Source organism: Henckelia pumila, chromosome 3 (assembly GCF_033568475.1).
Source record: "Henckelia pumila isolate YLH828 chromosome 3, ASM3356847v2, whole genome shotgun sequence".
Lineage (NCBI taxonomy): Eukaryota > Viridiplantae > Streptophyta > Magnoliopsida > Lamiales > Gesneriaceae > Henckelia > Henckelia pumila.
This window is the reverse complement of record NC_133122.1, coordinates 145,432,957-145,455,645: the sequence shown is the minus strand read 5'-3', so window position 1 is coordinate 145,455,645 and position 22,689 is coordinate 145,432,957. Positions and strand designations below refer to the sequence as shown.

The window sequence follows — 22,689 nt, the reverse complement described above, 5'->3', positions numbered from 1 at the left end:
TAAAAAATACGGAATGAGATCGACTAACAGACTAGAACAGAGATCAAATGGAATCGTGAGTAGGTCAGAGTGATGTACTGAAAATTAAGAGACACAAGGGTTTGTTTATGGACATTCAGAGATTTCAAAGTCTTCTACGTCACTCATTCTTTCACCTCGGAAGGATTCACTCTAGAAAACTTTGACTATTACAATCAATTTGCAACAGACAACTCCAAGACTAGGACTTATACACAATCGCCTATCCCAAAACTCCTAAACACTCAAGAACTCAGCCCTCGACTGATTCTTGTTACAACGAGGTTTGTAGTACCTTAACTGATAAACTACAGATACAACACTTGTTACAACTCAACACTTGGCAACAAATGATCCTCACTGATATGATATACTTGAAGCGTATGTTTGTGTTCTTTGACTCTTTTTGTAATAAACTTTGAAGTGCTTCTACTTGTTTTCTCGACCGAGTGGGTAAACTGAAGGAAGACATATGATAGCTTAAATGTGTATGCGAGAATCCTTAATTGAGTCAGATGATTCCTCAAGAATCTTGAATGAGTATTTATACTTGGCAGATAACGACTCTTTCAAAATCAAATCAAAGTTATTCGCTTGTCTTTTTCGCAGACATTCTTTGACAACATCGTACACTGTTGTGCTTTGTGCTTTGTGCTTTGTGCTTTTGCGGCTTCTGGTCTATACGTTTGATCTTATCCGCAAGGGTCAAGCCGGTGAAGCAATCACTCAGTCTGATGACTGATTCAATTGAGCATTTAGATGGTCTTCGATTTAGCTTTGATGCAGTTTGACTCTGATCAACTGACACAGTTTTCTTATATTACCTCATTCACTTCGGTTGAGCTTTGGTCAATAGTCAACTCAGTTTATGTATGTAGTTTAGCTTCGAGACTTCAGTTTAGCTTCGATGACTCGTTCAGTTTACGTTTGTGCACTCGAATCTGGACAAGATTAGTTGATTAGTGAATTTTCCAAAATAAAAACTCCGTAAGTTCCAACACAATTTTTCCCCCTAAAATAGCTTTCATTTTTAAATATTTCAATCTTATTTTTATTTATTTTTTAAAATTTTGGGAGTACTATATCACTCCTAATAAAAACACGAAAAAATAGTTAATTTAAATATAATAAAAATTATCATCTATCTATCTATCTATCTATACAGGCCACTTATTGAAAAGTGTGCCATTATTTTGTTGAAGCGATTTGACACATAACTTAAATTACAATAATACCACTCTTGAATTGCATTATAATTCTTCGTATCCTTTCAAGCTAATGGCATGATTGGCAATTCTATTCACTAATTTTTATAATTATGAGTTGCCTGCATTTTAATATAAATAAATAAATCAAATTAACTTTAAAAACGATTATACAAACGTACAACGGCGTTCAAAAAACACCGATAGGTATTTAGCAGTGTTCTAAAAAGCGCGAAAAAGCATCGCTTAAGCGCGATTAAGCGTGAAGCGTGAGCAAAAAGTTTCGCTTTGGACAAAAGCGTGAAAAAAACTGTCAACCCCTTGATTGATCATATTAAGCGCAAAAAAACGTAAAAAATCTCGAAAAAAGCGGAAAAAAGCTCGAAAAAAACGTGAAAAAATATACTTTTTTAAAAAAATATTTAATTAAAATTTTAATTTTTTTAATTTTTTTAATATTTATTTTAAATGATAAATATTTAATAATATATTGTTTTTTAAAAAAAAACATTTAAATACATCAAAATTAAATTTGTTTCGTACATTTTCTTTCTTAGTCTTTGCGATTAAGAGATGAAATCTGATCTAACACAAACATTTTATTCTAGATAATTTGTTATTTTGATACTTACGTTTTTTATAACTTAAAAATTTATTTATTTATTCTTAAAATTTTTAAGTTTATATGTTATTTATTCTATTATTTAATTTAATATAATTAAAATTATAAAAAAATGAAAAACGCTTTTTCACAATTAAGATTGTTCTAAACTCGCTTAAGCTTGTAAAACTTGAAGCTTGACCATAACGTTTCGTCACGCTTCACACTTCTTAGAACCTTGGTATTTAGCAAGCATACAAGGCGTTGAAATAGATAATAGTTATATATTATTTTGGTATGACTCGTCGAATGATTAAATACTCGGATATTTTTGGCCCACGGGAATTAAATGTGCATACAATCCTTATCTCTACATTATTTGATGACGTAGCGAATTTTTATTTTTTTTAATTGTTCGAGATCCAGACAACCAATTTTTTTAATTCACAATCATGGGTTTGGAGATTTGGTGGTTGAGATCCTCCACGTCATGCTCTTAATTACTCGAGAACCCATACTCACAAAAAAACAATATATATATATATATATATATATATATAGTTTTGCTATGTTGTCCACTTTCATGTCCATTTATGAGGTGACAATCATCCATTGGATGAACTATTTGTATATGATTCATCTCATCCATTGAATGATTGCCACCTTATAGGTGGGCATGGAGGTGGCCAGCATAGCAAAACTATATATATATATATATATCATTATTTTCTGAGTGTATATCAGTTTTGATCTCACACATCGTGCGGAGATCTACGTGCACTTGTGCTCAAAATAATTTCGATTGCGTTGAAATTTACACGGTAGGGTCGTTTCGAAAATGAGAATCCAACGATGTATCATATGATATAAATTTCAATCTCAGTGGTCGCAGATTTGAAGATGACCAAAAATCATGTGAAATATGTAATTTTCGGTCATCTTAACATCTCCGACCATCGAGATTGAAATTTGTATCATATGATAAATCGTTGGATTCGCATTTTCGAGACGATCCTACCGTGAAAATTTCAAGGCAATCGGAGTTATTTTGGACATGGGTGCACGTGGATGGTGCGTGGGATCAAAACTGATATACATACATATATTATATATGTACACATATCAAATTTCTCTCAAAATGTAATAAAATATATATAAATTGTCTATAAAATATAAATATGATAGTACAATTTTTTTTAAATAACATTTTAAACTTTGAACAACTCCATTTGTTGGGAAAAAAAAGTATCACACTTATTTTTTTTATGACATGGAAACCCGCAGCCGCTATCTTTCGGTACGCATTGGATAAACCTCCAGATTAACGCAATATTCTGCATACTACGCTAACCAAGTAAACCACATTAGGCAAGCCCTGTGTGATAAGCTAGTGCAAGAAAGTGTTGGTGAAGAAAATTGAACTCCTGATATCTACCAAGAGTTCATTTACTTCATCAACTTGGACACCCCTTGATAGAAAAGTATCAATGTATCATACGTATATTTAGATGTATAGAGTCTTCTTTTGTTTGCACTTTTTTTTTTTTTTATGTAACTATAAAAAGCAATTGAGTTTTGACCTAATTTTCGAAAAAAAAAATGAAATAGTTTTCGTCCATAAGCGTGAAAATAGACTAAAAAACTAGAATCTAAATGTTAAATAATTATTTTTAGAAAACTAATTTACTTAGTTAATGTGGTAGTTCCTCTCGAACCACCTACCAAACAGAACTTAATAACATACAATCAACTTAATTAAAATATAATTAGATAAAAACGAATACTTAATCATAATACAATCCAATCGAAGGCTAAAACCGTAAATAACCAAATGTTATATAAATATATCGAAATCAGAGTACTAAAACCCAAATAAAACATATAGCACAAGTCACTCCAGACAAAGCTACTCCGGTAAGCTCAACGACCGATCATGTTGTGTCCATTCAACTTGAGAGATGTCTTGTGGAATGAGATTTCCAAGAATAAAACCGAGGATGTGAATGATAAGAACGCTTTGTACGAGAGAATACAGATGTTCTATATAGTGCATTTATGGAAGTGTACGGGATACCAAGGATCAAGATCGGTCAAACTCTGATCAGTTAAGTAGGGATATGATATGTAGCACTTTGTGTCGTCGCACTAGGATGTGACTCTCACGCCATAAATTGTATACATGAGTGACATGACTAACGTAGATGTCGAGGCAGCTAGAAGGTCTAACCATCCACTAATAGAAGAGAGCTGAGCGACCATCACTAACAGGCTACCTCAAGGATATAAGCTCAACATGAAATGTATGCATCATAAAAGTCGTGACATAATACATATACATAAGAATATTAAGTCATATATATGCAATGGATATTCAACTAGGATATCTCGTATAATACTTTTACACATCCATATTGTAGCACCTAAAATCTAATCTACTAAATCGCATGCATTAAATTTAATAAATATTAGGATTATTATTTTTAGTTTTAATTGATTTAAATTCTCTATTTGAATTATGTGCTAATAAAATATTTTTATTATTTATTCAATGATTTTATTGTACTAACTATTTAATTAATATTTTTAATTGTTTAAGTTTATTTGTCAAAATTATTTTTATTATGCAATTTAATTGTTTTAATATTTTAAAGGTTTAAGCTTGCATATTTAAATGATTTTAATTTTAATTGTTTAGTTTATTCTTTTAAATGATTTTTAATTTTTTAGTTTATTCTTTTAAATGATTTTAACTATTTAGCTTATTTGTTTAAATATTTTCGAATGTCCAACTTATTTATTTTAAATAGTCTAAGTTTAGCGGTTAGTTATTTTAAATTATTTTAAATGTATATCTTATTTATTTAAATCTTTTTTAATTGTCCAAATCATTTTAAAAGTTTTTATTTCCGTTTGTGTATTTATTTAAATTATTTTTAAACGTTAGCCTAGTTTGTGTAAATTATTTTAATCGATCTGCTTGTTATTTAAATATTTTTACTCGTTGCCGTGACATCAGGATATTTAAAATGTTTAATTCTTAGATTTTCAAACTTGAGTGTTCGCGGAAATTTGGGACTGACACTTTTACTCGCACCAATTAAAATACTAGATATTATATTTTATAGAATATGTTTCTTACCCACTTAAAATATGTGCAGCCCTGGCCCAAAGGGGTTTTCACCCGGGCTAATTTGCATCGGCTCAATCTCTATTTTTTCTAGCCCAATCTTGGCCCATTTGTAGACTTAATCCGTAGCAGACTCCACTTTCCCTCTCCATTCTTTTCACTCGCGTGATCGGCATCTCCAGCTTTCCACTTCCATTTCTTCTCCAGCTTCCGGCCTCCTCTAGAAGCCCTCGTTCCCAGCGAATCATTCCTCCAGGCGAGCCGCGCGAGCTTCATCTTCCCTGTTCCAGCTCGATTTCCACACGGCCGAGCTCCCCATTTCTGATTTTGAGCGTGAGTCAAGAATATGGATTTATTTGTTCACCTTGTAGATTATTTATGTTGTGTGTTTGATTGGTGTCTAAGTTTTCCATCTCTTTTTCGAAAAAGATTTTACGGTGCCCTGTTCTTCTTTTTTAAAATCTCGGCCATGGTGTTTTGTTTGGTTTATGTATGGAAATTGATCTGTTATTGATTAAATGTTGAGGAATGAATGATTTATAGCTTTGGAATGGGATTGCATTGATGCTAGCCATTTTCGAAAATTTCAGATTTTATATTGCTAGCATGTGACTTTCGAAAATTGTGTGATTTTGTTGGTGATGCTTGATTGGTGATTTAGGAGCTACCATGGGTGATATGTAGTTCACATGGTAGTGTTAGGATGGGTTGAAGTTAGATTGTGAGTTGGTTTGGAGGAAATTTTGAATTTGTCTAGATTTTAGGGGCTCGGTTTTGGTTGCCTTGTGGAGCTGAGTTTGAGCTGGTGGTGATGAGTTTTAAAGGGATTTTGGGTGAGCTTAAATGTTGGTTTTGATGCTAGGATAGTGGCTTGGAGTTGAGGGATAAATAGATAGGTTTTGGATTGGATACGAGGAAGAGGTCATGAGCAGATTTTTTTGGAATTGTGGGGCTGTCCGGAAACTTATGATTAAGGCGGGGTTAAAAGTAGAATTTGGCTAAGGGCTCGGGTATGGAATTGGGTTGAGGTGTTAGGAATATGCCGGCGAAAGCGGGAACTAATTCGGTTAAGTTTTGGTCGAATTCTAAGCATTTGAAGAAATAGGTGCAGAATTTTGAAATTTAGTGAGGGGCTGTCCGAAATGCAATTTTTATAAAATGATTGGATATGAATAATACCTCGAGGAGGAGTTCTAAACTTAGTATTAAGTGTGTGAGAGTTGTGGTTTCAAGCAGAATCCTTTTAGAATAAGAATTGAGTGAGTTATAAGTTTTATGGGCGAACCGCTCAAATGTCCTAAGTGCATAATTAAGAATTAGATTCCCATCCATAGTTTGCTCCCTAAATCACCATCCCGATCATCCACATTTGAGTTTCTTGCATGATCATTGAGTAAATATTTTCAATTACATTACATCTACATATGCGTGCTAAGTCCATGAATCAAGAAGGAAAGAAAATATTTTGAACGAAGTGAGTCGGTTGTGACCACAAAAAGACGTGTATGGATGGGCTGGGAGACGTTCCGTCTTCTCTTACCCCTGACGTGTATGGACGGGCTAAGAGGAATCTTGGCTTCCCTTACCACCTGACGTGTATGGACGAGCTGAGAGAAATCTTGGCTTCCCATACCAAACATTGGAAAGACAGTTGGGTGATATCCTGACTTTCTTGCGGCATAGTGCACTGCAGCCATGATCTAGATCGAAACCAGAGTCACAACTCAAAGATCTAAGTTCACAGTTACAGTTCAAAAACATTTATGACCATGTTTCAGTTCAGTTTAGTTTATTCAGTTCAGTTATTCAGTTACATTGACTATGATCGACTTAGCCATGCATATGTTTCATTCATGTTCATGTTCTTTTTAGGAGCCTTTTGTTTAAAGTTAAGAGCACAAAAGTATTTTTAGTATCAGTTATTTTTAATCTGGGTGTGCATGTTATGTAGTACTTGTTATTCCCCCATATTCTTGTTGAGTCTTTAGGCTCACTACATCTATTTGGTGTAGGTATAAGTTATCATAGAGATTGAGAGGCAGGACTATCGAGCGGACTGCGATGCAGGCACGGCACATCCCTCCGACCTATGTCAGTCTTCCGCAATAGTTTACTTTAAAAGTTTAAAATTTTTCATTTTGTTGTGTTGTTTAGATAAATGTTATTGTAAGGATTTATAGAATTAATTGTGGGCATGTAAATATGAAATTGCTTAATATTTTGTTGTTCGTAATGTCGAATCTTTTTCTCTGGTTCTCGTTCTTTTCTCGGTTTAGTTTATTTAGTACTGTTGGTCGTATTTTTGTTAGTTGTTGCTGTCTGTGACAGGCGGGTTTAAATATAAATAGATAGGTCATGCCGAAAATTTTTGAAAAATCCGTATTTTATTTAATTATTAATTAGTAGAGGATATGGGTCGTTTCACATATAGTAGTTCTAAAAGAACTGGATCTAGGGTCCCTAGGGGTGTTTCAAACTTCGGATAAAAACGAAAAAAAAACCGTAAATCCAAATCGGAAAAATTAAACACCAAACCGAACTAAACCGAACCGAAAACCAAAATTTTAAATTCGGATATAAATGTTAAAATCGAAATTTATTTGATCGGTTTCGGATTATATATCTCAATTTTCAAAACGAACCGACCGAAAAAACCAAAATTTTATTAAATTAATAATTTTATTTATATTGTATATTTTTTGAGATGATATCTAGTGAATAAAAAATCATTTTTAATAATTTTTAGTTTATTGTTGGTTATTTAAGTCATTTAGACTTTGAATTTAAAAGTTTTACAAAAAAATCATTTAAAAGATAACATATTATATTTTAAAATATATTTATAATATTAATTAAAATAAATATATCAAAATCGAAATAACCGACCGAATAACCGAACCGATTTAGTGGAAAACCTAACCGAACCAAAGAAAAACGGTTTGGATATCGGATTATATATTTTTAAAATCGAAAATTAAAAAAACCAATAGAAAAAACCGACGATCGAACCGAACCGATCAATGAACACCCCTAGTACAAGTCTATAGATCAAGTGAACATCATATCATTATTACTAATATATATATACAAGGCTTGACTAGTCCAATATCTACTCCCAATAGCTAATAGGGTTCAAGTTTATATACATTCTTTCGTCGATAGTCCTTTGGTGTAGGAGGACACCCTTTGAGTACAGCTTCGCTACAGCTCCAATAGCACCTTGCTAATGCCCAACCCTCAATATTATGGCTTGAAGTACTCAAATATTAACTAGAATCTAGAGGAAACACCTTGAAACACACACTAATATGAGAAATCTCAAGGCCTATTTAAAGGTTATGTTCAAAAGATCTAATCGTCAGTTTCGATTGTTCAAACTATTCATGCAGCAATGTGTCACAACGTCTTGACAGCTCAATGGACTCCTAAGTTCGAAAGGTCTGATCCCTATTTCGGATCGTCTAAATTATTACGTGTCATTGCACTTTTGACACCTCGCTAATCTGACTAAACATGCAACGAACGTATCATCGGATCTAGTTCGGTGCTCCAAACTCAACTTTGGTGGATCCGAACACTTCGGATGGTCCGCTCTATCATCTTTGGTTCTGAATTGTTTAATAAATTGATTTGCGCTTATGTGATGACTCCTTAATCTTGTTTGCATTTAAGCACGCGAAATGAAATTGGAGTCACTATAGTCAGAATCAGAAATTTGTTCAGAGTGTGAGGTGAAAAAATACTTAAAGTCTTGCGAATTTCTTTTATGAATCAAAAGTTACTCAGGTTGTAGCTCGCAGTGGCGTATGATATGTATGGGCTACCCAGCCAAGATCCCAATATATATATATATATATATATATATATATATATATATATATATATATATATATATATATATGTGTGTGTGTGTGTGTGTGTATGTGTGTGTAGTCCATAATTTTACCAAAGCTCACCTAATTATTTTATCTATTTGAACCCTATTTTGACAATTTAATTTTCTGCCTTAAAAAAATTAATCAGTTTCTATTCTCTTCACCACGAAACATAGGGCCGCAGATCGTAAAAACAATTCATCGCCCACTTTGTGACTCATGAGTTGATTCATCTATTCTCCACTCATCCCTGTAGTCTACTGTGGAGACCCCGGGTTCAAATCACAACACGACAAACAACCATTCAAACCAAGAATAAATAAACATTTTTTTGTAAGGGGCGGCGGCGCGACCGCGCCCCTCACCGGCACGGGCGTGCTGCCGCCTCGTGAGGGGGCGGCGCGGCCGCGCCTCCTAGCAGCGCTGCCGCGCTTCGGCCTCGGTTATTTACCTGTATTTTCAATTTTCTTTTCAAAATCAAGCCGAACATGGTGCGATCTCAATACATGGTCAAAAAGTATAATTTAAAGGGTCCAAAAACCATGCAACGAGATAATTATACAACAAATTCATCAAAGTTGAAATATCCAACATTATTCAAATTACATGCCCAAAATAAAAAGTTTAAAAATCCACCCGAAAACACCACTTCTATACTTGAACCCAAACTCTCATGACCTCCGGTTACTCGGACCTGGTTCACCTGCTGCAATGCACACACACAAGACAAAGATACAACCGGATAAACCGGTAAGTATAAACCCAGTATGAACAACGGACAATATAAAACAATTACAATACATTTCAAAGTATGTCGTGCTTTCATGAAATGCATGCTCAATAAAATTATGGCTTCCAAACAATGGATATCAATCATCGAGGTTCGTACTCGACCCCGGCATCTAGATTCAAACTCAATTCTCGGAAATAGGGATCCCAAAACGGGAAAAAAACAACTCAACCATCACCACCTACTCTACCTCTTGGGGAAGTGTGTTGGGTTTCTTAACCCAGGACTTTGGCACCACTATATAGAGTATGATGGCGTACAGAAAGCCTGTACTGCAACCTGAACCACTCCTGTATAGGTCCAAAACGTTCTCTTACTGCTTACTTGCTCAAACTGAAGTAAATCAGGCTCAATATGTATGAGATGATGCAATAATGTAAACAATACATAGCTTGCTCTCGCTGTATAAATATTTTGCTTGCTTGCTACTGTTGCCACTCATTAAATTCATCTCAACATATACACATCAATGATTCATGTAAAATATCATGGAATAACTATCGATATCATCGAGTAAAACAAATATAACGTCATGTTATTACATTCAAAACACATGAATCAAATGAACACATATAATAGCACATATCAAGTAAAGTGTGTGATTTAGGGGCTCGAGAATCAAACTCGTCTCGAGTGCTCAATTCCCAAAAATTCCTCGCTTGCTCATACCTTCAACAACAATTTCGGAATGCTCAAATCCGCAAGGCTACAACAATATACAAAACCTAATTTAATTTTCATTCGATCAAGTATTGATATTTCAAAACAATAATCGATTCAAACCTCGATCGAATTCTCAACAACTCAAATTCTTGCAACTCGAATTCGATAATCTCCAATTCAAAACTGAAATGGATAATATACATGCTCAATATCATCTCCAAGATTTCATTTCAATGCTTAGTTCAATTCAAATACCCAATATCTCATCAAAACTCAAACCGACGACATCACGGTTAAAATCGGGTATTTCTAAAATTTCTCAACATCAATAACACAATATTTCCATCACAATATCATCATCCATTCAACCCAAATTTTCGAATATAGACAACCCTTCAAACGTGATTTTCTAGAAAATCATCCAAAAAATGAAAACATGTTTAAACGATGGTATTTTCACAAACCGTGTTAGATATATCATCTCTATTAACTCAAAAACATGTTTATCCAATAAATTTTTAAATCCAACAACACACAAAATTTTGAACTTGATAGAATTTAATAAAACTTACGTAGAAATGTAGCTCTCGTTGCAAGGATTCCGAAATCGTATTTATTTTTGAAATCTAACGGCCGGATGATTAGGGGTGGGCGTTTTAACATCGGGTATCGGGTACCGACCCGACCCGATCGGGTCGGGTAATTTCATAAAAATATCGGGTTCGGGTAATTACCCGAACCCGATTAATTGTGTTCGGGTTGGTGTCGGGTAGACAAGTGTCTACCCGAAATTAATTCGGGTACCCGACATATATATAATATTTATAAAATAATTATAGTATATATATATATATATATTAATATATTATAATCTACACATGTATATAATATATTATATCAAAACTTAAAATGGGAGAATCCTTAAATCCCTATACCCTAATTGACGGCCGCTCATTTCACTCTGCTTCTTCTTTATTTGATCTTCATCGGCCGATGCGGCTTTTCAATCTTGATTCTCGACGCCTCAAATTTGAATCATGTAGTTCATCTCTTCGTCGACGTCCGATGGTCTGCTCTTTCTTATTCTTTCTTTCGCCCGATAGATTTGTGATTGTGTAAATTGTGTTGAACTTATGTTTGTTTTTAATAGCTTGAGAGATGGATCTTTGTGTTTACTTTGTTATAATTGACAGTAGCAGAATGCAAATTCTTTTGTCCAGAAATTTGCTTGAGAAAATGCCTCCTTTTGGTTTATAGACTATAAATGTCGGGTACCCGAAACTACCCGACTTTTTTGGGTAACCGAATAGTCGGGTAGTTCATGATAAATTTCGGATTCGGGTAGTATTTTTATCACCCGAAAAGTTCGGGTACCCGACCCGAACTGCCCGAACCCGACAAACCCGACCCGACGCCCACCCCTACGGATGATGTCGGATCGGAGCTTGAGTGAACGGCAATGGCTATGGAGTTGGAAAGCTTCTCTCGGTAAGGAAGAAGGAAGAAGATTATACGTATGCATATAATACATGCAACTACCTTATTAATTGCCTCCATTATTAAGGATTTCAGATTTTGTAGTTTAGTCTCTAGATTTTCCCAAAATTGCAATTTAGTTCCTGCTCAAGTTTCAACTTCCAATTCAGTCTCTAAATGTCTGAAACTCGGAATTTAAATCTAAAATTCCATAAATTCTGAAATTAAATATTTTTTAGGCATTACATCTACACTAAGCCTTCCCTTTCATATTAAATCAAGTGACAAATCACAAAAGGTATTTTTTATTTTTTGAAAGAAATGGACAAAGAAATATAGTTGAATGCACTAATTTATTTGTTTTTATTGTTAATTGTGGTTATTTGATAATTGATATTGCATATGTTGGTTGTGATTAAAATTTACATAGCTTTTTTATAATTTGCATTTGTAAGATTTGAAAATTTAATTTTTATAACAGTAGACATTGCTTCACAATTTAGAATTTATAAATGCGTCTTTTATTAAACCCTTGTGTTTTTTTTTGTTCCATTAATATTATGCTTAATGGTGAAATAAATTGATGAGCTAGGAATTGTTTTATTCACAAGTAAATCAAAATGTCAAAAAAAATATCACGGATTACTTCATTTAGAAAAGTAGTGAGCAATTATCAAAAAATTCAAGTGCTCCAAATAATCCTCCTATGTTGAGTTCAAGATCTATAGTGGAAATCAAAAGGCTCAAACTTGACAATGAAGTTGCTCTTGATCAATTAGAAGAAAATAATACATTTTATGAGCGAGATCCTGAGAAACGAATTGAAATATGGAAATATCACTGTGATAAACAAGTTGATGTTCAGAGAGAATATGTTGGTATGAGACCATATCAACCCATTTATGAATATCCACTTGTTGATTTTAAGCATCAAAAGCGCAGTTTTCAGTCTTCTTGGTTCGTAAAGTTTCCATGGCTCGAGTTTTCTAAGGTAAAGGAAAGTGCATTTTGTTTTTCGTGTTATCTTTTTTATATTCTTTCATCACATCATAAAAAATTTACAGTTGATAGATTCAAGAATTGGAAAAGAGTGAATTGCAAAATATATCCATTGAAAAGACATGCAGGAGATTGCAATTCACTTCATGGTACCGCTATGCAAAAATGGCATGGCTTGAAAAATGTATCTCAACATATTGGTAGAAGGATAAGCATACAATCTGAAAATATTGTAAAGCAAAACAGATTGCTTCTAAGGACATCGATTAGAGCTGTGAGGTGGTTAGCATTACAAGGGTGTGCATTTAGTAGACATGATGAGTCTATAGATTTTCATAATCATGAAAATTTTATTGAATTGGTCAAATTTCAAGGATAATTGTGCAAAGAAATTGGTGATATTATATTAGATAAGGCTGCTAAAAATGTCAAGTATACATCACTGTCAATTCAACAGGAGATACTCAAAATTATTTTCGATCTTGTGCAAAGTAAAATCCGTGATGAAGTGGGTGATGCTAAATTTTGTCTTCTTGTTGATGAAGCAGTTGACGAATCTCATAGATCACAAATGGCTATTGTTTTGCGGTACGTAGATTGTGATGGGTTTCTTAGAGAGAGATTTTTTGAAGTTGTTGGTGTTGATGACACTAGTTCCTTGACTTTGAAAACACATATATGCAACATCTTGACACAACATAAGCTTTTGATTGAAAATATATGATGTCAAGGATACGATGGTGCTAGCAATATGTGGGGAGAATGGAATGGGTTACAAGCATTATTCCTCAAAGATTGTCCGTTTGCATATTATATTCATTGTTTTGCTCACCGACTGCAACTTACTTTAGTTGGAGAAACTAAAGAGGTATCAGATGTATGACTGTTTTTTTTTTTTCAAATTGATTTCAATTGTCAATTTTGTGGGTTCTTCTTCAAAGAGACATTCTCAATTGAAATCAATTCGAGAAGATGAAATCATTGATTTGATAACATTTGGAGAGCTTGGAACTCGAACTGGAGTTAATAAAGCTAGTACTTTGCAACGACCCGCATCTACTCGTTGGAGTTCACATTACAGTTTTGTTATCTGGGTTATTGAATTATTTGGTTCAATCTGTACACTTCTAGAAGATCTAATGGGGGAAAAGTTGACTTTTAGTATACGTGCGGAGGCTAAAGGTTTGCTTAAAGGGATGATGACATTTGATTTTTTGTTTATCTTATTGCGATGCATAGAGTTTTGGAAACATCTGATATGTTGTGCCAAGCATTGCAACGAAAAAATCAAGACATTTTGAATGCAATGAGTTTGGTTGCTACTACAAAATTGCTTTTCCAGAAAATACGAGATGATGAATGGAATGATTTTCTGTGGAGTGTGAATAATTTTTGTGATACTCATGACATTGCACTGTATGATTTGACTGATCGTTATATTGAAGGAACTAAGCATTCTTGTCAGTAGAAATATCATTTTACAGTGGAGTAATACTATCATTTTCATGTATTCAATGTTGTGATTGACAAGTAGTTGATGGAGTTGAATACAAAATTTACCGAGCAATCAATAGAGCTTCTTAATTTGTGTGAAGCCTTGAATCCTAGTGATGGTTTCAAATCATTCTCTGAAAGGTATATTTATTCTTTAATTGATAAATTCTATCCCAATGATTTTTCAAAAGATGAATGAAACATTTGAAGACTCAATTGGATCATTACAAGCTTGATGTATTTGAGGATCCGAGGTTTAAAGATGTTGATTCTCTTCCTAAATTATGCCGACCGAAAGTTGAAACAAAGAAGTCAAAGATCTATTTCGTTAATGATAGGTTGATTCATCTGGCTTGACTCTTCCAGTTTCAACGGCTACAACTGTGAGACCTTAGTTCTAATCATCTAATCTCGGATAAAACAATCACTAAACATATAAGAATCAAGAAGAAACACAAATAAAAAAATTTATTTTTCTGGTGAACAGTGCCTCGCTCAATCGGCAAAGTTCTGCCCACAACTGCCCGCCTCAAGGACCAGCTCGCTCGATCGGTGAAACTCAACCGATCGAGCGGGGGAAACTCTGTTTTAAAAAAACAAGGAGGTTACAGACATTCTCGCTCGATCGGTCAAACTCCACCGATCGAGGGAGGGCAACTCTGAACCAAATTTCCAGAAATAAACTCAAACCAAATTTCAACTTTATAAATCTATTCAATACATAATGAGGTACAAAATACATGCAACAACAGCATACAAACCTCAATACTCGCATAATCGATACAACATAATCAACAAAGTTCGAGTTCTCAACATGCTTCAAAACATAAACTAGATTGACATGTTGTTCGACTTATAAACCGAGTCCCACTTATATTCCTTGATCTCGATGCTAACCAAGTGTTCTCTGACTCGATCCTGCCCCACGTGTTGCCAAGTATACAAACAAAACTAAGCAACAGCCGAATAACTCCGGTGAGAATGATATTCCCAGTAAAACAACATGACATGAAATAAAAAGTAATATATCAATAACATGTTATAAAGACAACATATTCAATGTTAATACGAATGAAATGCATGTCTTTAAAACCGGGATATCAACTCTGATAATCAAGGAGTATGCTGACACTAGGTGAACTTCTACAACCCAGGCCACTCGCAATATAGCCCCCAAAACGCCTAAACAAAAAGGGCCGTACAGCCCGCTGAAATCAAAGATTTAGGCTCAAGATGAATGCATATAGAAAACACAAAGCATTAAACCATAATTCAATTAATAACAAGAATTCAATCACAAAATACAAGTTCCCCACTCTAGAACAAGTATTGATGCAAGTATGTGATTTAAGAAAAACTCAAGAACCATATGTCTTGAGTGTTCTATCCCGCTTAAACGATGTCTGCTTGTACCTTTTCTCGATTCAATAGCTCCAACTCTGGATACGCTACAATAAGAGATTATATCAAAAACTATACAACCAATAAAACAAATGCTCAAGGTAAACTCTTTACCGCTCTTCGACTAATTCTTTGACGATCGACTTCTGCTAACTCTGGGCTCAACAAACTTCAAACCAATCTGTACGGAGGCAAAAGAAGATCAACAACGACAATCAAACCCAACTTCCAATGGTTCAAAAATTCAAACGAATCAAAATCCCAAAACTCAAACCGGCGGCATAACGACTATATTCTGATCAAACCGGAAATACAGACAGCAGTATAACATCGCAATCAACTCAAACCAATACCAAAACAACAATATCGTTTCAAAACCAACACATCACAAAATCCCCATTTTTGAAATATGCTACAAAAATCATAACAATTCCGAACGACGCTCTTTTTTCGATCCGACTGAGAATAAACGATAAGAGCTAGTTCAGAACATCATATCCAAAACTCATTCGATTCTAACAACATCCGAAAAATGAAATATAACTAATCGGAGAAAAACTTACTATAGAACGAAGCTCTTGATGCCGTGATCGCTAATCTGCCTTCGGATTTAATTTCTAACGAACGGATCGAGCAGGAACCGAAATCTGAAAGCTTGAAAGAGGCGTTTGGAAGTCTTCAATGTTTCTTCTATAATTGTGTCTTACTGTTAAATTATACAATATTTTTTTCTGAATAATATTATATTTTTGAACTCCCACTACACCAAATCATGGTATCAACAACAACTGAAACACAACGGTTTTTTTGAAAAACCATTGTCTTTTGGTATTTAACAACGGTTTTTTACTAAAACCGTTGTTGTTGGCCCTTTTTAAATGAACAAAAACAACGGTTTTTTAAAAATCGTTGTCTTATATGTGTCAAAGACAACGGTTTTAATTAACCGTTGTCTATGAGCGGGTTTTTTTAGACCTACGACAACGGATTTTATTAACCATTGTCTATAAGCAGGTTTTTGGAGTTCTACCACAACGGTTTTTAAAACCGTTGTATATGCGTGTGTTTTTTAAGCTTTACGACAACAATTATTTTTAACCGTTGTTTTTTTATATTCTTCTATGTAGTTTAAGACAACCCTTCTCTTAATCCGTTGTCTTTTCTTTCCTCTTTTTATTTTTTATTTTTTTTACACATATACATACAAACATATAATTTACACAAACCCTAGCCCAACCAATAATCTGTCGCCTCGCCCCAGCTTCTTCATTCGATTCTACTTCGCCTCCTTTATCTCCGCTCCTCATCCTCACCCAACCAATAATCTTCCGCCTCGCCTCAAGAAGAAACTACCGCCGGCAAGTCTTCTCTCGACAAATCTCTTCTCGATAAGCCGCTTCAGAAGCTCACTAAAGATGACATTTCTCAGCTCACTCGGGAGGACTTCCGCCGTTACCTGAAGGAGAAAGGTTTCCAAGTTGTTGGTTTTTAAATTTCATATTCAGCAATCTCTGTCAAAAGACCTACTTTGTTTCTTCATTTTTTTTGGTGCAGGGATGAGGAGACCGTCGTGGAACAAGTCGCAAGAGATTCAGCAAGTGATAATGCTCAAGGCTCTACTTGAAACGACGGCGATTTGCTTGGATTTTCCCCTTTGGTTGTAATCTTCTGCTGTTATTTGCTTTTGGAAAATCGATTTGCTGCATCTGTAGATTTGCTTAGGAAGCCAAATTTGAAACCCTTCCCAAAATTTTTTTCGTATTCCATTCTTTACGCCTTTCACGCAACATTTCTCTGTCTTTCTCGCGACAGGGCACCCATTTCTTCCTCCTTCAACTCTCTGTCTTAGATCTGTTGTGCTGTGGACGAAACTTTGTATTTGATTATGTACGATCTTGTTCATTCTTATTTGTTCTATTTATGATCACGTTTGTTGGGATTTTCTGTTTCTTGATTATATTTTAGATCTAATGTCTGCTTCCCATTTATGTGAATTCAGCTACCATTTCTCTCTTTTTTAATTGTTCATATTCTGAAACGCTTTTCTCTATTGGGTTTTGATTGTATAATTTTATTCGTATTGAATGGCATTTAAGGGTGCAAAATGGTAGCTCTGAATTTCCTTGAATAAGGTTTGTTTATTTCTTGACATGGATTTCATTTATCATGAAGTTGGGATCTTAAGTTTCTTGATTGTGTTTTAGATCTATTTTTGCCACCTATCTATATGTATTCAGCTACCCACCTCTCCAATTATTAATTATTTAATTCAATCAAAACATATGTATTGCATGAATGTTAATGTTTTTAATGGCCTCAAAAGTTTCAAAAGGATAGTTCTAAATTTCGTTACTTATGATCTTGATTTTGGAGTCAAGGATTTTATGTTCAATGTACGTAAAATTTTGGATCTTTAGTTTGTTGATTGAATTTTAGATCTGATTTTTGCTGGTGTTTATCTCAATTCAGCAACCATTAGTGCGATTTTCTTGTTTGGTTATATTTTACTTATCGAATACATCCTGATAAAATGAAGAGAAGCATTGCGAATTGGGAAGGATTCAAATTCTTGGTGTTGATATTTCACATTCCTCTTCTTTGAAGTACTTATTGTAAATACTGTGACAAGAATGAAATGGTTGTTGCACTTTTGGTAAACGATTCGTTATTTACATTTTGACAGCTTAGACATTAATTTAGGAAGTGTTTCAAATTGAGGTAATTGGCTTGAAACTCTACTGGTTTTTAGTTCTTATTTGTGATTTGTGTGCCTCTTCTCCACCTTGCCTGCTGTTCTTGTGGTGTATCGAAGGGGAGTGGTGAATGTAGTGGCATTTATGTGGTTATTTCGGCTGATACAATGAGTACCAATAGCTTGGATCAAGCTTCGGCCATTGGGGCTTCTTCGAGCAATGCGTAAGTCATCTTTGACTACCACGATATCCTTAATTTTTTGCGTATGCCTCCCTATAGTGTTTGATTAATACCTTTGTGTGTGTATTGCTAGGTATGTGTTGATGTGCATTCATTTCTTACAACAGCGAAGGCCTGCCATTCTCCCTTGCTTGCAGGTGTTTGATTATGCTTGAATTAGTGCTGTTGTTACCCGCTATACCTCCAGAAATGTTTTGTTTCTATTCATGCCTTCGAATATCTGTTATCCCTTTGTATATGATTATCAGTTTAATTAATTTAGTTTTTCATGATGATTGATACGCGGAGGAAGTTTTTGTTCTATCCTAGATATGTTACTGATGTTTACAGGTGAAGCATTAATGTCCATTAAAGCTTCTTTTAGCAATGTGGTCAACGTACTTTTGGATTGGGATTATGCTCAAAACGAAGACTTCTGTTCATGGAGTGGCGTATCCTGTGGCAATTTCAGTTCTTATGTTGTAGCGTTGTAAGTTGTTTTTTTATTTATTTTTTAATCTTCGATTTGATGAATATGCATATTACCCGGCTATACGTGGTTTCATATGAATTTTACCAGATCTAACTTGTATTATGGATTGTTGTATGAAGAAATTTGTCTAATCTGAACTTGGGTGGGGAAGTTTATACATATAGATAGGTTGCATAAATAGATCTAAAACACAATCAAGAAACATATAGTGGACGAACAAATTAAATCAAAGGGCAGCTGAGGTGGCACTTAAATATTCAATATTTTATTAATTGAATTATTTAACTATCTTGTCCATCCCCATTATTAATCACCACCACTTTTTTCTAATCTGAGGGCCAACAAGTTAGCTTCGTTTAGTACCATTATTACGGAAAGCAATGTCTACAAAGGTAACCAAAATTCAACTCTGTTATGAAAAAAAAACTGTTTAATTAAAAATTAAATTAGAATCTCTTTTGTTCCATCGAAAACTAGAAAATTTCACCGCTACTCTATCTTGGAACTTTGATCTACGTGTCGAATTATTAAAAGTTAAAAAGTATGTTAGTGTATATCTTTTCTTTTACAAATTAGCATGTCAAGTTTGCATAAATAAATGTGTTCTCTAATATTTAATTTTTGAGTATCATAAATATACATTTAAAACAATTCAAGATTTGTGCTTAGGATTAGAGAAGAATATTCAATTCGTTTTTCACGTTCTTATAAAAAAAACAATTGTGAGCAGCGTAATTGAGGGGAAATTCAAAGTATATTAATGTCTATACACATATTTTCACACACACATTGTGTGGGTATTGCATTATATGTGGTTCTTGGTATTATTTTTGAGGTTTGGATTAGGTGTTTTAAAGACACGATTGTTCTTGTTAATTTTACTGAAGTTCAAAATGTCGTATTTCAGAGATATGTCTGATAGCTTGTCAAAATCTTAATGCATTTGTCTCACCAAGTTACGTGTCTATTCATTGTGTGATAAATGGAGGGTATCGGATCTGGCCAGATTCTTAATGTCATGGGGTGAAACTTTGCATGCCTTTTGTCTCATGAAGTCCCCTTATCGTTTACAAATATAGATTATATTTTCAATATTATACATTTAATGATAACTTCTAAGTGGAAGATTAACAGAATTTTTTTCGTATTTCCTTGCTTTTGAAAACTGATTTATGAAATCCTTTTTTGTCTGGGCGTGTTACAATGGGCCACTTTGGTAAAACTGTTCCTAAGACTGTAGGTAAGATATCATTATTTTTTAATTAACTGCTGCAGAGGGCCTCCAGCACCAGTGACGTGTTTATTGCGGATTTTTATTTCTCTTGCAGAAAATTTTAGAGCCTTGTGCACAGGTACGTCGTTTCAATCTTTCATGATGTATTCTATAATCATTGTGAGGTTCTCAAAGAAAATGAGATGTAGGTCTTGTTATGAAGTTTTTATCGAGTCTTTGAGTGATTCTTAAGCTCACTGAAAGTCTGAAACTTATATTAAATAAGGCACAATGGATAAAATATTGATCTCTGTAGCTAAGACAGTATTATTACCTTACCAATTTTTGGATGATATTGATAACCATTGACTGTGATATTAAGTGCATGCATATGTAAAAATAGGTGTGTGAGAATAGCTGAGACGGGCAGTGTTTCCTCTTGAATGATTTCATTTTCTTGGGAAGGTATCTTCACACGCCCCATAGATTTCTATCTTAGTTTTTGCCAGTGGAAAGGGGGGTTGAGGTCCTGGAATTGAATTCAATTGGGGTTGATTTTGTATGTCTTGATTTATATATTGTGAAACTCGTGGATATAATTTACAATGTAGTTTGATTTTCATTTACAATATAACAAGTGAAAACTAAAATTCGCATTTATTCTATGTCTGTGTCTTTTCTGATTTGTTGTTGTAATCTTTTTTTGAATTGTTGCAGGGGATAATGGTGCATGTTAATATGGAAGGATTGTTCTAAGTTAATTTATATAGATTAATTCATAACTCGATCTATATATTTTTTAGTGTAGATTGATTTAGAATTAGAATATCGATTTGTAATATTAAAAAATTGTGTATTAAATTTATTTTAAAAATTTTAAATTTTGTTTTATTTATAATATTGAAAATTTGTATATTAAAATTAATTTTTTTTATTTTTTATTTGAGCGATCCGTTGTCTTTATCATTTTAAAACCGTTGTAATTTTTGGTGTTGTTAAAAGTTCAATATACGACAACAAATAAAAACCGTTGTCATTTCAAAGAAACGACAACGGATAAAGTCTTTTGAAAGCAACGACAACGGATATTGGGTATACTTTTGACAACACCCAAAAGTATCTGTTGTCGTTTGCCGTTTTTGTTGTAGTGTCCTTTGCATGTAAGCCAATTATATCTTCAACTCAAGGATTATTTTAATTCAAACATTAGTATTGTTTATTATGATAACTAAATTTTCGAAGAGAAATGTTAAAAATTGGGAATTTAATAATGAAAACCCATGACAAATTTGTTTGCACATAACATATTAGCGGATAAGAATATAAAATTATTGTTTGAATTTGGATAATGTTTCAACTTTTGCGATGTAATTTTGTAAAAATATTTTTTTGGATATTGATGTGTATTTATTGACTATTTCATGACACACGTCTCCTAATATCTTAAATATCACTCAATGGCTGTGTAAACATGTCAATATACGGTAGATATCGAATTGAAAATACATACAAAACATTAGGGATCATTTTTACGGTCCAAAAAGAAGAAGGACTATTTTGGGGAAACAACGATAATTAAGAGGGACCAAAATTGGTATTTACCATGAAATAAAATTTTTATTCATTTATTTTTAATGTTGAAATGATGGGAGGGACGAATTTGGAAAATATTACAAAACATTAGGGATCAATTTGGCAGCCCAAAAAAAAAGGGACCATTTTAAGAAAAACGACAATAAATAAGGACCAAAATGGGTGGTATCCCAAAATAGTCACTATACATTATGGATAGCAATTTCCTCCGAACTTGATGAAGAATCCGATATTCGACCCGAATGAAGAAAGATATGGAGGGAATTTTTGACCCGATTATGCATTTTTGTAATTTTGAAGAATTATCAATAATGCAGTTCCATTATATTAAAAAAATTTATTCACAGTTTTTTTCATTTTCCAGAACGCAATATCAAAATTTTGGAAATAATGAAAAAAGGGGTTAATGATGAATCCAAATAAAATTTCGAGAAAAAATTAACATTATAAATTATAATCATAGTTTAGAAAATCTTCCTATTTAAGTTTATATATAATTTTAAAAGATTATTAACTGATAATATTGAGCAGACCATTGGTCTATATAAATGTCTTCAAGAAAACTAATCTCATTAATTTATCGAAATTATTAATTCAACAACTATGGGTGGATGTTGCTGATGGGCGGATGGAGGGGGTGACAGACCTGAGTTGTAGTTCAGGCCTGCTTTGGTTCAAACTAGATATATATCTTGTTTTTTAAACCAAGTTTTTTTATGTTTTTAACTTAAAATGATTATAGTTCAGTCCATATTGATTTATTATTTTTGATATATTATATACATTTTATAAATACATTGATATTTCAAAAATTTTAGCCACCACTTA

At 33.5% G+C, this 22,689-nt stretch overlaps 1 protein-coding gene and 1 long non-coding RNA gene across 11 annotated transcripts; both read left to right on the top strand.

Annotated features, from left to right (window-relative positions):
- The first annotated feature begins 5,126 nt into the window (after nt 1-5,126).
- Nucleotides 5,127-7,199, top strand: LOC140890395 (uncharacterized). The gene is made up of 2 exons (XR_012152183.1): nt 5,127-5,284; nt 6,964-7,199. It is a non-coding gene; the product is annotated as an uncharacterized lncRNA (long non-coding RNA).
- A 9,688-nt stretch (nt 7,200-16,887) lies between these two features.
- Nucleotides 16,888-21,148, top strand: LOC140890394 (LRR receptor-like serine/threonine-protein kinase ERL2). Of its 10 annotated transcripts, none has more exons than XR_012152182.1 (7): nt 16,888-17,118; nt 17,204-18,367; nt 18,462-18,565; nt 18,657-18,720; nt 18,914-19,052; nt 20,331-20,407; nt 20,986-21,141. XR_012152182.1 is itself a non-coding variant. In XM_073298157.1 (7 exons), the coding sequence occupies exons 4-7, from the start codon at nt 18,562-18,564 to the stop codon at nt 21,003-21,005; spliced, it is 240 nt and encodes a 79-aa protein (XP_073154258.1). In that variant the 5' UTR covers nt 16,888-17,118; nt 17,204-17,306; nt 18,333-18,367; nt 18,462-18,561; the 3' UTR covers nt 21,006-21,148. The 10 variants fall into 10 exon arrangements, 7 of the variants coding, with proteins under 7 accessions (XP_073154258.1, XP_073154256.1, XP_073154259.1 ...); XM_073298157.1 differs by lacking the exon at nt 18,657-18,720 and having other exon boundaries at nt 17,204-17,306; nt 18,333-18,367; nt 20,986-21,148; XM_073298155.1 differs by lacking the exon at nt 18,657-18,720 and having other exon boundaries at nt 17,204-17,536; nt 18,333-18,367; nt 20,986-21,148.
- Nucleotides 21,149-22,689: the final 1,541 nt, after the last annotated feature.

What these genes read in the sequence shown, in the direction of transcription:
- LOC140890394 (XM_073298158.1), top strand. An exon ending in AGTTCTTATGTTGTAGCGTT is followed by an intron (nt 19,053 to 20,330) that starts GTAAGTTGTTTT and finishes TAACTGCTGCAG; the next exon opens with AGGGCCTCCAGCACCAGTGA. An exon ending in TTTTAGAGCCTTGTGCACAG is followed by an intron (nt 20,408 to 20,985) that starts GTACGTCGTTTC and finishes GAATTGTTGCAG; the next exon opens with GGGATAATGGTGCATGTTAA.